This window comes from Anser anser (assembly GCF_964211835.1).
Source record: "Anser anser genome assembly, chromosome: 5".
Taxonomy (NCBI): Eukaryota; Metazoa; Chordata; class Aves; order Anseriformes; family Anatidae; genus Anser; species Anser anser.
Window position 1 is genome coordinate 7,542,285 of NC_139725.1, and position 13,916 is coordinate 7,556,200.

The 13,916-nt window shown below is 36.3% G+C and overlaps 1 protein-coding gene across 14 annotated transcripts in view; it reads right to left on the reverse strand.

Moving 5' to 3' along the window:
- Positions 1 to 13,916, reverse strand: part of KIAA1549L (KIAA1549 like) — a 144,121-nt gene that overhangs the window by 12,154 nt on the left and 118,051 nt on the right. For 8 of the 14 annotated variants that reach the window (XM_083837835.1, XM_083837834.1, XM_083837836.1 and 5 more), the window contains one exon: positions 6,223 to 11,866. In XM_083837835.1, the coding sequence (XP_083693961.1) occupies positions 11,585 to 11,866 (282 nt within the window). In that variant the 3' untranslated portion in view covers positions 6,223 to 11,584. Of the gene's footprint in view, positions 1 to 1,375; positions 1,430 to 2,662; positions 3,071 to 6,222; positions 11,867 to 13,916 lie in introns of those variants that run through there. The other 6 variants (XR_014584927.1, XR_014584928.1, XR_014584929.1 and 3 more) reach the window with 4 other exon arrangements.

Sequence of the window (13,916 nt, forward strand, 5' to 3'; positions counted from 1 at the left end):
TGTGTTTAATTTGATAATTTTGGGGTGGAGAAATTCTCACATTCTACAGAAACAGCATAACCACAGATGATTTATCTTCCTTTCCAGCCTTGTCTGAGAGGCTGAGTCAGTAAATATATAAAAAGTAAATGTAGGTACCTAAAGAAACAGATAGTTACCAAAATGCCTTGGAAACCTGTGCTATGGTGTTTTACAACCCATCTGTGGAATGAGGATAAAAAGTCACTCAAAGAGCTCTGCTAAATGTATAAACAGATATTGCAATGATTGATTGCAATGAGAAACGGAGCTGTATTAGTGCACAATTAAATACCACAACACGAACTTGGACAGGTGAAAAGGGCCAACACATGGCGGTCTTCAAAGGTTTTGCACAGAAGACCTTTTAAATCAGGTTCAGCAGCAGAGGAGCTATCTTTACCTTTTCAAATCTCCAGCATAATTTCACTCCTAAACCACGCCGCTAAGTTTCCCATAATTATTGCAATGGGCTAAATGGATTTCCATTCCATACTACCACTGCCTCCTATATTATATCCCCTCACCTTTTAACCACTCTTTCACTTTTCATACAGCCTTCATCAGCCACTATTCATGCAGGTTTTCTTGGCTTAAACTGAACTGTTTTCCCCAGCATGCAATTTAAATTTTTGTCCATCTATTGTACAGTTTCTGTCATATAGCTGTTATGTAAAAACAACACTTCATGTTTAATTACTTGGGGATAACTCAAGGAATAACATCAGTTAATATGTAATCTCTGTTAAAATTACCTGGGGACATCTATCTACTGAAAATCGTTAGTTTTGTGTGCCAAAACAAGGCAGAAGGGTTTACCTTGGCCAGCTTCAGCCACAGCATTGTGCTATCAGGGTGCTTTGGTCAAAGTCCTTTTAGTGAAGCATCTGAGTGTTCAAAGAAGGTCTTTGAAGGATGATGGCTTCACTAGAAAGCCAATTTGGCCTTTTCTCTGTGAAGTAGCACTTACAAAAATAACTTAGAGAAACACGGAAAATTCCATGAAGTGTTTCTGCCAGAAATTAATCACTGTCTGTAATTTCAGTTGGAAATATTTAACGCATTCATGTGCATGAATTTAGAGAGAATAATAAGGTTGTATTAATAGCCCAAGCAAACAACCGGTTACACATAATGAAGCATGTATTGATTGTTACTTGGCCATAAACATTTTATTTACCTTTCTCTTCTCTGTTTCCACCTGACCTTGTTACATCCAGTAATTTGCTCTCATTTTTGTAGGCATGTTGTTTTTTTCCTTTCAAATCAGCACATCTGAAAACTGATTTGTTTATTGTTTCCTTTATAAAAATAAACATGTATTAACTGAAATACAATGAGCATTCTTACTGCATACCTTTATTCACAAAGCATGTGCCATCTGTTTTTCAGTTGCTTCTGTTCTCTTGGACTGTTAAGGGAAGGTTAAGCCTGACATTTATATATTGACACAGCTCAGATCTCTTTTATATAGCTGCCCTGTGACTCAACAAATCTATCCCTATTGCATTCAAGAAAGAAACATTTGGCTATGATCTGGATTCCTGGGCAAAGATTTCAAAACATCAGTAGGTTGCTCTGTTTCATTTCCAGTTCTTAACAAAGAAAGCTTCTCAGGAAGCATATTCTCAGCCAACCTGAGGGCTGAGCAATGACAGCTGTCTCGCTGACAGCACAGCATCTACAGCTGCAGTGATACTTGTGTGCTTTCCCATGGAGCACTCTCAGGTTTTTCACTTGGAAACCTGAAATGGCTTTGGCTGTTTTATGATAGGAAACATTAGATAAAAAGCCATTGGAAAGGAAGAACGCATTTAAGCTGTATTTTAAAGTGTTCTATACCAAACAGTTGGGCCCATCAAATTGCAGGCTGCTTCTTTATTTTAGAGTTTGCTATGTTAATTCTCCAAATGGATACTCTGCATTATTACAATGGATCATTAGGATGTAAATTAATTTTGAAGCAAAGCTGCCTTAATAAGTTCTGGGACAGATTACAGAGGAAATCCAAAAGCACTAAACTATCATAAGATGACTTTTGTTTTCAGTAGTGAATGCTGCATGATAGATTCGCCTGTCCTGAAAATTCAGGGCTAGTATCTATGTATAAAGCATTGTAATCAAGAGTAGCAATTAACTCTAGAAATCCTGGCTCCTTTTGTTTGCTTGGGTAGTTGGTTTTCTCAAGTTTACTAACATCTAGGTACTGAATGCAAGTTAGTTAAAGGTGCTAACCAGGAAGGGTTTCTAGCAGTTGATAAGTGGAGCACTTGGTCTTTCTAAGGAAATATAAAATTATTAACATTCTTAGTCAGTTGTTTAACATATATTTGCAAAATCGGCTGAAATTTTGGCGTATCTTGAGAAAAGCCAGAACAACCCCTTGAGCCAATTTAAGCACTCTCATTGACAACTTAATATATACATATGTAACAGTATCTGTCCTGAAACTTAGCAGTGATATGTACACTAGGAATTTCATTTATCTTCTATTTTGAGAAGATCCTTTCCTGCCTCTTTTTTCCGTGAAACTACAAAAAGAGGGAGGAAGGGGAAGATTTATTCCTTGTAGTAACATGAACTATTTATTCCAAATGACTTGAATTGCAAATTACACAAAAGCAGTACTGTCAAAAACACATACCTGCATTTTCCATTTTCTTTTCATTCCACATCAGGCTGACAGCAGGAAACTTAGGCCTGATTAAATACTAACAAAAAGAATAGAAACTGAATAATAGGGGAGGGCACAAACGAAATGAAGGTAGGAACAAAAATTCACAAAGGAAACACAGGATCACAAGATGCCCTCAAAATCCTCATGCTTTGCTGATTACTCTCTTGCTCACCTCTGTAAGGCAGGCAAATGCCTCTCTTCAGAGGAGCACCACTGCTGAAATACACCGTTTTATCTCGTGGAGTTCTTTAAACTTCTTCCCTATCCTTTGCCAGGTTCTTTCTTGAGAGCATGAGCAGCACGTCCCCTATACAGCCCAGAAGCCTGGCTGCTCCAAACGAAAGGCATGCTCACACTTAAAAGCAGCATTCTGATCTACAGAAAGGAACACAGCAAAAACAATCAATAAGTAGCAACATAGATTTTAAGACATATTTTATTTAATGTGCAAAATTGCCAAGAAAGAACACGTACAACTTCAACTAAGCTACAGCAACTAACACAAAAAAAAAACTACACTGTGTACTTGTAAGCTTCATTTCTAGAATCACCCTACAGTTCAAAGTAAAAACACAGCCATTTTGTAATGACCCAGAACATCTTAAATGTTTTTTTAGTGATAAGTAAAATTCAACCACTGGTATGGGCAATGTTTGTAATTGCAAATGGAACCAGCTCTTAGAGGTTTCCTTTCCGATTGCATAGGATAAAATCTTAATTGGTTATTCTCTTCCTCTTTCAATTTAGTCCCTAGACTTAGCTTTACAAATTACTCACAAATTTGCAGCTCTAACTGGCTTAACAAAACTAATTTAGCCATTTACAGCTGAAACACACTTAGAAATTTGAGCGATTTTCACAGACAGAGCCATTACAGTTTAGTTGAATCAAACTGTAAACAATGAAGATAATGTGGGTATTTGTAATTACGCAGAACTTTTCCTTTCCATAATTCAAAGATGCAAGAGAAGTGAATGTCATCAAAAAGTGAGATGTGTTATATAAGAAGTGACACAATTTATATACTTGATATAGCATCTCTGTAAATAAAAAAAAAAGGGGGAAAAAAAGTGTAGAAGCTGTTATTAGAAAGTATTCCTAGACCATACTGAAACAGTATTAGGAGGGGTTTATTCCCTTGTAAATTAATCTATATTTCAATGTTACCAGAGGACTGGGTAATTTATAGTCCTGAACAATTACCAAGCTCCATGAAATAATAAATAATGCTTTATACTGAAGTATCAGCTTCCACTCCAGGGTTTCACAGTTCCTAATATTATCAGTTAGTTGAAGCCCTCCCAGCAGAGTGAGGAGGGCCATTCCCTTCACCCTGCTTTACAGACAGCGATGCTGAGGCACAGCAAGATTAAACTACCTATAACCAGCTATCATTCTTTCTGTCTTTGCATGATTATAAGATGCTTATGATAGCTGAGTCACTGAGAGAATACTGGAACAATCCTACTATCCTTGAAACAAGCATGTATTTTGTCTGTAACTTCATTGGAACACATTATCAATATTCATGCCACCTTAATACTAACATGACTTTGTCAGTATCACGCAGTAGAATATGGTCCAAAGCCACACAGTGCCATAGCTAATTAAAAATTACATCACGTATGTTAGTCACTACCTCTGTCACACCTGCAGTACATCAGTGAGCTAAAGAGAGCAGCTGTTTGAGTACACTAGTGCAAAAGTTACATTCAAAACGCACAGCTGCCACAAAAGAAAGTTGTTCAAATGAAAATGAAAAGTCCAATAAGGCAGCAATATCTGTGCTGTGCACATTTCCTTCCTAACCAGACCTAAAGTACTCCCCAGAACAGCCCCTTCACTGGGCCTGAGCTCTTACTGCTGGGCTGCTCAATCCTAAACCAACCTCCAAGTAAGATGGGCTCTGTTTTATTTTCCATAATATTTGGCTTCACTGTCATTTTCGCTATCCAATATGACCTTGAATACAGTTTGAAGAACCCAATACACATATGAAATGTAAAAAGCCTTGTCAGTCCCTCCGTCATAGGAAGTAATATTGAAATTAACTTAGAGGAGGATGAAGTGTTTTCTTTTTTCTGCTTGCAGCGTTGGAAGTAGGAGATAAAGGCAAGGACAAACAACAAACCTGAATTTTCCTTGCATTCAGATCTCCCATGTTTATAACTCTGAATTAGAATATGCTCTTAATATTGTTATTTTTGTACTGTTTTAACAAGCAAAGAAATCAAAAGCTAACAAAATACCTACAATCGATTCCAAGCAGTTAATTTCGGACTCTTCTGACATAGTTATCAGCCCCTAAATAGCTGGTGTCCATGCACTGCTGAAATAGAAGGTTTAGCACCTATTCTTCTACTACAGTCACTCGCTTTTTAAAATACTGGTAAATGCCTGGTGTAGATTCCTGTATTCTGTTGCATCACATCTCAGCATATATGTCGGTGAAGTTTGCTGGTGATGCAGCCACTGATTCCTTGTAAAAATCCAGAGTTAAGGACACACAAATTTCTGTTTTAATAGTTTAAGAAGTTAATCACGTACACAAGCACTCTTTACCAAGTCCCACTGGAGCTTGCAAAAAATCAGTGCTCCTTGCCAGATATACTTGATTTTAACTAACACCAATGTGTTACAGTGTTTCAACATTGGTTTGCAAAGCATAGAAATGCACTGAGCTGCAGCAGAGGGACATACTTTGTAAGAAAAAAATCACCTCCTCACAAAATACTGTACTTAGTGGAATCAACTTTCTGTATCATTTACAATCCTTCGGACCTATTATTGCCCTAGAATGTGTGTATTTAGTATGTTACAAAATTATTAGAATACAATATGCTACTCCTTGACAATTACTATTAATGAACTCAGAAATTTATGAAAAGTCAGGCACTTCTTAAAACAATTATTTTTATCAAATGCAAAAAAAAAATAAATTACTGAAGCATCTCTTCATGGCATTTGTAATTATTGTCAACACATCTGCTAGGCATTTAACCACCTAACTATTTAAAACCCATTTCTTATCTTTCATGAGCTTCGTAACAGAAAAACCCTGCATTATTGCCTCTGTACAGCTTAAGGAACCTGAAATGGGTGGGCACAAACATGGATCTAAGAATTAGTTTTCAAAAAAATGTAGTTTTTATATCTGTGTTAAGGGCAAACGTATTGCACATTGTAGTTTATCTGCCTCAGAGCCCCACTGAAATCCTTGTTCCATCTCCCATGTCTTATATACAGTCCCGACAAAATGTTTCCTGGATAACAGGGATCCCAAGGTGTGCAGTTTTCTGATTGCTTTTCATTCACTGGGTACTGCCAAACATTTTTGACCAAGCATGCAGGATAAGACCAATACTTTTGATGCAGTAACAATTGGTATGCAATACAATTATTCTCAATAAAGATACTGCAGTATTAACCAGGCAGGCCTTTATGTCTTAGCCATCTTGAAAATTTCATTATAGATCAAGTCAGTATCCAATTCATTTACTGACCTATATAAATATCATTTCCACAAGTAAATTTTTACATTATTTATTTACAAGAGAAAGGCAACAGTTCATAAATGTATTCTCAATGAGTACTCATCCTCATTTTGCATGCCTACACTTCAAAGTGTTTTGATAAGCAACACAATCTTACACAGTCCTGGAGTTATGTTCAAAACATTAAACCATGAAAAGAAAGTCTAGCATAGAAAGTTTAAGTAACCATTTGCCATACTGATTCTACATAGACCTGTTACAAAATCTACAGTATATGTATAAATAACTTTACAGTAAACAGGCTTGAGCTGATTCATTTCTCTTTCAATGCACACTGTGTTGAAAAAATTGCTCAGCAGACCAGTAATGTATCTGGAGAGATCACAGAGATGTTATTTACCCCCATATACTTCTTTTCAAAATTATACATGACTTACTCAAAAAAAAAACCATGTATTTGTACCCTTGTAGAAGTAGAGTTAAGTGGGGAGAGGAAAGGTCTGATCCATCAGATATGATAGCACACTGAGAAGGCGGTAGCAGTGACAAGTAAGCAGTCCTATCTTAGCAGACCAAACTTTCCTCTTTTTCACAAAGCCCATTAAAAAAAGAAAAAAGGCTAATAGTATTAATATACTAGCATAGTGTCTGAACATTTTTTTTCAAAATGGTAAAATATATATAAAATGACATACAACTTGAGATTACTCTAAGTGACTGTGGAAAACTCTCATGCTCATTTTGCCACTTTCTCATGTGGAGCTACACAGAGTATGCACATGGCTTGCACAATGGAGTGGAAGCATTAATTGATACATTCTTGTATTTGGACCGAGTGTTAATTAATACATATCCGTCATTAACAGTGAAAGCAACGCACCTTTCCAAGGACAGCTGCTTTAAACAACCATTTTCTAGTAGGTATAACGTAGCAAGCATCAGAAGATGCATGGCTTCCAGACTGTTAGGGTACTTCTGACCCCTTAACGTCCCTCATACTATCTCACACTTGTTCTCTTCCTACCCAATTGCATGTCAGCAAAGTACAGCAAGCTGCTGAGATTTTTTTATGTACAAGAAATATAAGGTCAAGACCGTCACTGATTTACAGAAACCTTGGACACCGTACTTGGAGCTGCTCACACATGGACAGGTAGTGCGAGGTCAGCAAAACAAAGCAGCTTCTCATGCTAGCTCAGAAAACTATCATTGCTTTCAAGTTCCCTCAGACTTTTAGAAGCAGGCATTTAGCTCTTATATTTACAATGCAGGACTGAAAAAATACATTAAAGTTTAATTCATTCTTTACAGACATCTTGAAATGTTCCCAAAAATTGCAGTTAGTTTTGTATATATCACCCCTTAAACAAGACAGAGGCCTCACGTCAGTTCTGCCACAGAATCCAATGCTGCTCTCTACCTGCTTCATAGTTTTATCTTACATTTTCTGTTCTCCATGTACTCCCCTTTTCAAAGTTAGTCTGAAAAAGAAATGATCATTACTTATGATAATTTTCCCATTTCTATATAGGATTTACATGCATTTCTATCAAGTTCTATCTAGAATATTATTAGATTAAAAAAATAAGAATCGTATTTCTACAGCGTTACAGCTCCTCACAATTCCAGATACATTTTTCTCCAGAAATGACTGTCAAAGAATGCCCTCTTATCCTCTTAAAGTTACTCTTTTAGTAATGTTAATAAAACATCACACTCACTATGTATACCTACTGAGAATGGTCATTACACACCTACCAAGAAGTAATTTTACATGTGTTTCATTTGTCCATGTTTCTATTAATGATTTACAAATCTGAAGACAAGTATCAGTCAGAAAATCAACATTTCTGTATACAGAAAAGAGTTTTTTTCATCCTAACATTAGCAACAATTTAAAGAAAATTGGGGCATTTACTAGAAAAGCCTTAAGTAGTTATTGGAGTAAGTGACATCAATACATTCTGATGATGTCATAACTTTAAACAGGTAAACTTTCTGCTTTGAAATCAATATTGAAAAACTATACTGTAATTGTAGCCATACAAAATGTTTATTATTTTACAAATTATTTGTACACTATATTTTCACTTTTTCATTGCTTTGTGCTCAGACAATATAAATATTACAGCATGGATTTTTCTTTCCCAGGAATGTCCTTACTGTCTAGATATAATCTTACTTTGTACTTAAAAAAAATACAGAAACATTACCAACAAGATAAAAAACCATTATGAATGAAGAATGTAAAATACCTTTGTGAATAAAGTGTACCACAATGGTTTCAGAGTGATGATTCAGGGAATATTCAGTAGACTGCACAACATCAATACAATATCAAACAAAATTAAGTTTTAAAGTCTAACAGGTCTTCCTCTGTTGTATGAAGAGTACTTTGTTTAACTTTACTGAAATGGTTTGTCCTTCTAGAAGGCAATTTGTATGGTTCTTTTGTTTGTTTTGTTGTTCTTGTTTGTTTGTTTTGTTTTCCTATTTTGTTCATTTTGTTTGCATGCAGGTATCCCAACCCTATACCATATATGTAATTTTCAAACTTTTTAAATTTTCAGTATGGCAAGATACATGCTTGGCTTCACCCTCACACATTTTTTGATAAAACAGTTAAATCACTTCAGTTTAAGAATGGGAACAGATTTACAAGCAGAGCTGAGTGTCCCAAAGATGCTGTTTAAATCTGATACATCCTACCACCTGTGACTCTTTTGGGAATACGTCATAACATGACCTTTCCCAGATATATTGCTTCAGCACTCCTGTCTGCATGACTGCTGCTGCTTCCGCACTTGCAGCTTTAGGACAACCCTGCAAAACTTGTGTCTAAAATACATAAATTTATTTCAGAGGGCATTTCACTCCCATTGCATAGAAGGCCCTATCTACATACAAAATTTCACTGGAATAACTACAAGAATCATTCAAAAAGTAAGTTAATAAAGCTGATGCAAAAGGCAGCTGACTAAATGAAGATTTAACTTACCAAGTTAGCTTAAGCCAGTTATGAAACAGCTTAGGCTAAATAAAATGAAGCTGCTCTTAAATTATGTCTGCACTTATGTTACAGAGATTTAAATACACCAACTGAAAAATAAGCACAATATTGTTCACATGATTCTAGTGAAACTTGCATGTATGGATGAAACCTAATATAGAGATTCAGCCTTGCTCTCAGTGAGTCGAGTTCCCACTGAAGCCAAACAGAACTTATATTTTTTATGGCACGCTGAGTTTGGCCTGGTATCTTTCAAGCTGTGATTTTTAAATGCAACATTTTTAGGCAGCTATTAACTCAACGCAAAAAGACATTTGGATGTATTGTATTACACTGATAAGATCAGTGTTAGTTAGCTGACAGGTTAGACAGCAGTCTGCCTTTAGTAGACTTATATATATATGAAAGATTGAGTTTCTTTGGTTGTTTAGTATCCAAGCCACCATTTGTGTATTCCAGACACAGCATGTTAATATTGATCATTAAAATTTTTTTTTTCTTTTTTTTTTCTTTTCACTTGATTTATGGAAATTTTTTGACTATTGCAGATTAGTCACTTATATAAATATACAGCACATATATACATCAAGATTACAAAAATACATTTTATTTATATCTGATTTTTAAATAATAAAAATGAAACTTCACATTCGTTTAAAGATCAGTTAGCATTCCAAAAGCTTCTGCAATATCTAAGGTCTCAGAGCAGAAGATATCTGTATATTCTAGGATAACTACATATCACAATCTCAGGGTTTATGATATAATTATTTGGGGAAAAAATAGCTCTGTTTTAAAAGTTTGTGCTTCATCAATTTATTCTTCTTTCCCCTATTCTAGTCTCCTCTTTCCTCCTCTCATTTTACTGATGGCCAAAAAGCTAAACCAAGTTCCCTTTCTCACCCCAATAAAGACCAAAGAAACTCAAGAAAAGGAAATGAACAGACAAAATAGCATACATAATTGAGGATAGCTTACTGAAATGAAGGACATTACCTTTAACTCCAGTTGACATCAAACATGCCCAACACAATGTGTTTTGCAACAACTTCAGTTCCCAAAGCTAACTGCCAAAGGAACTGAAAACAATTGTTCATGATCTCCAACTATTCTGTACAACTGCAAAAGACAAACTAGCATCCCATTCAACTGGTTTGATTCTCTTTTGGGTTTGGATTCATACAATAATGCAGCTTAACAATTAGTGACCTTTATCTTGAACAACATAAAGTCAGCATCACTTCTGGAAATGCTCTCTTTTTCACAGCACATTAGTATTTTCATTAATCCATTTAACCGTTTACTTATTTACATGTTAATATATAATCAGGTCCTCTACATTCAGAACTTCCTAGGTGTGTATTCACCATTCCATTTCAAGATCCACTGTGGCTTCATGTAGCACTTCAGTAGATATCGTTGTTTAAGAAAGAGAAAAAAGTACTGTGTTAAACAGAGGTTGTCTTGTACAAGCAGGCGTATTCATTATTCCAAGTTGGAAATACTTGCTCAAAGGTCTCAGGTTTACCAGCTTCACATCCATGGAGAGTGAAAAGCCTGAATATAGAGCAAACACAAATAACCTTTTTTTATTTCTCCTGCAAGCTTCTAGCACCAATTTCCTTTGTTAGCTCTTCATGCATTGTGCTGTCTCACATTGAAAATTCTCCTCCATAACTCATCAGTGGCATTCATGGACAAGGTAGCCACCAATTATCAAAATATCGTTAACCTCCTTCAGTCTTCTCTTCTTTCACTTGTTTGCACTGTTAATAGGATGAGGAGAATTGGGGGTATTTACAGGACATTTATATGTATCACTCATCTCAGATTCTTTTGGTTTAAATACAGTCTCTAGAATGAAAACACTGAATGAGTCCGTGTTGATGAAATCAACATTCCTTGTACAACGTCCCGCAAGAATTAACATGGCCACCAACCACCACACCTACCACGGCCTTTAGCTTTCTGTGTTCTACTGTGTTTTCTTCTTTAACCAAAGAAATAAAGTTTTGACATGCAGAAGTTATTTTCAGCAGCTCTACCTTTGGGCCTGCAAATGAAACGCTGTGTCACAGACATGTTCAGCAGCATCTCTAGTGACAACGGGTCATAGTACAAGTGCTAAGTGACTAACAATTGCATATGGTCTATATTATCTGTATGGAACAGTTACCTGGCAGCATTTCCTTAGCTGGCAAGCAGACTGCATATCTGCAGAGTCCTGTTGCTCTACGTTAAGTGATTTCATAGTGTTGACTTTTCATATGGAGAAAAATGCCATCACTTTGGCACAATTCACAGCAAGTTTGTAAGTGAAAATTAAAGGGATCACTTTCTTGGCTATTCCAAATTATATGATACAACTACTGTGCACAAAAGATATTAGACCTGGAACTCAAACATATCTGTTTGCTTCTTGGCCAGTTTAGCAACTTCTTCTCTTATTGCCTTTACAAGTGCAGCTGTAGAAATGTTGGTGAGAGGAGCATCGGACGGGTCGTTTTCTGTCAGGCTCTGCTGAGAAGCTGTGGCAGACGGCAAAGGAGCTTGTTCCAGGCTGGGATGCATGCTCGCTGGCTGGCTGTATTGGCGAGGCAGTCGTGAAGGAGAATTGTGCTGGTAGCGGGGCCTTGGGTAAGCTTCAATGTAGCCTGGCAGTGGAACCTGTAGAGCATCGTAATTACACAGAATTATACAGAACAATTGATCCTTAGTGCCACCCGTCAGGGTAACACAAACCTCCATGGGGCAGAGTAAGATGCAAAAGACAGGAACCTATGACAAGAATGTAAGCTTCACATTTCTAAGTGTCAGTTGACAAATTTATATCTTTGCATTTGCCATTTACGAATGTACATCAATAAACTCAACTCTCTGAACTGTGGCAGCAAAAATACTTTGCAGTATACTAGGACATTGCATGTACAAATTTATCACGACTGCAAAAAGACTAAGGAGGCAGCTTTTCTGAAAGTGTGTCCTTTGATTACTATTTCTGCTAAGTATTTTTCTTTCAAATAGCCACTACTATATTTCAGGACGCTGACAACATAGGACAGAAGACTTTGCTGATTTGCAGAATTAACTTCAGCTGCTTAGTCGCTGTGACTATTAATTTCTGTCAAAAATCCATGAACTGTGATACTAGTCTTTACGTTCTTACTAAACTTCTCAGAAGTTTTTGTTTTGTTTTTTATATGACGAATAAAAATAGTATTTATGTCTTGCAAAGTCTAGAAAATAGTTTCAAAGTCTTTATGCTGTTTTAAAAGGCAGCCCATAACACATTACTAGGACAAGATAATTTCTCCTTGAGAAAACCTCACTAGTACCAACTGGTCATTATAATCCATTCCAACAAAAAGAAAGGGAAATTCAAATTATGTTTTTTATGAACAGGATGGCTCAGAATACTACACTTACTGTAAGTTAACCAATAAGCTTCCACAATGTTTGCACACTAAAAAGTTAACTTTGTAATTTATATTGCTCAGAGTGGGAAGAATACATGTTTTTAGCTTTCTAAATACACTAAAGTCTTATATAGGTATATATAATACAGGCAGGCAGACAGGTGTCTCACCTAACTTTTGGATTTCTGTCAGGCTGAAGTGTAAGGTACCTGACCCACCAAGGCTTAGGCTTTGGTGGATATGCGAGAAGCAGAATTTCAGAATTCCAAGTGTCTGCAAACAGGCTCAAACGGCTAGATGTGATCCTCTGCCAATTTTAAATACCTCGTGGGGATTATGGGACCACAGCATGAACTTCAGAATGACAACTTTGGAATTTTACGTAAATCCCATTTTGGGTCTAGTCCCTTGAGACTTTTACAATCCCCTGGGTGCTTTTGAAAATCTCAACAATTCAGGCATCTAAAAACCTATGAAATCTGACTACTAGGACTTACGCATGCTCTGCAGGATCTTGGATATCCATCAAGTGATGCACAGAATGTCATACGCATTCAATACGATGTGATGACACAAGCATAGGAAACAGGCGCAATATGAAACTGATCATGTTGACAATAGATTATTCAAAAGACAAACATTTTAGTAGTACAGCATGAACACACCACTAGAGGCCACCAGGTTCCTACTTTCACTGAGCAGCATCTAGCAATTTGGAAAATAAATGCACTTCTCTTCTCCCACACAGCTTACTGTGTCAATACTTAACTTTTAATTGAGAAAAGGTTACAGTAAATTAAGTTTCCAAGACAACTCTTTGTTGCCAAATCTCCTACTTCATATGCCTACCTGGTGTCTTATTTACAGTCCAGTTAGTGGAAACACATGACAAGTATCTCATTTTTAATCATTTTTAATATCTCTATTCCTACTGAAGAAACTGAAATGTTTTGTTTCTACGTTTTTTTCTCTTCTGCTAAATCACAGAAGGGCTAAAAAGTCTGTGTAACAACAAGATCTGGTTTAAAGCTCCGTAACACATAAGCGAAGTTGAATGAAATATTCATTTCCTTTGAATTCTATATTGTCAGTTATTTTCCAGACAGCTTCTCACTTCCCTCTCTATCCCTTTCTGTACACAGCAGAAAGGAACAGTCCACTGGCACTAACTGCTTTTCTCACCTTTTTCCCTAAAGACAAGGAAACAAGGGCTACATTCTTCTCCTTCCAAAGGAAGGAACTGGGGGTTGGTACATTGATTTCCATTTTTTTTCTGGTTTGTTTTTAGTCTTCACTTTTGA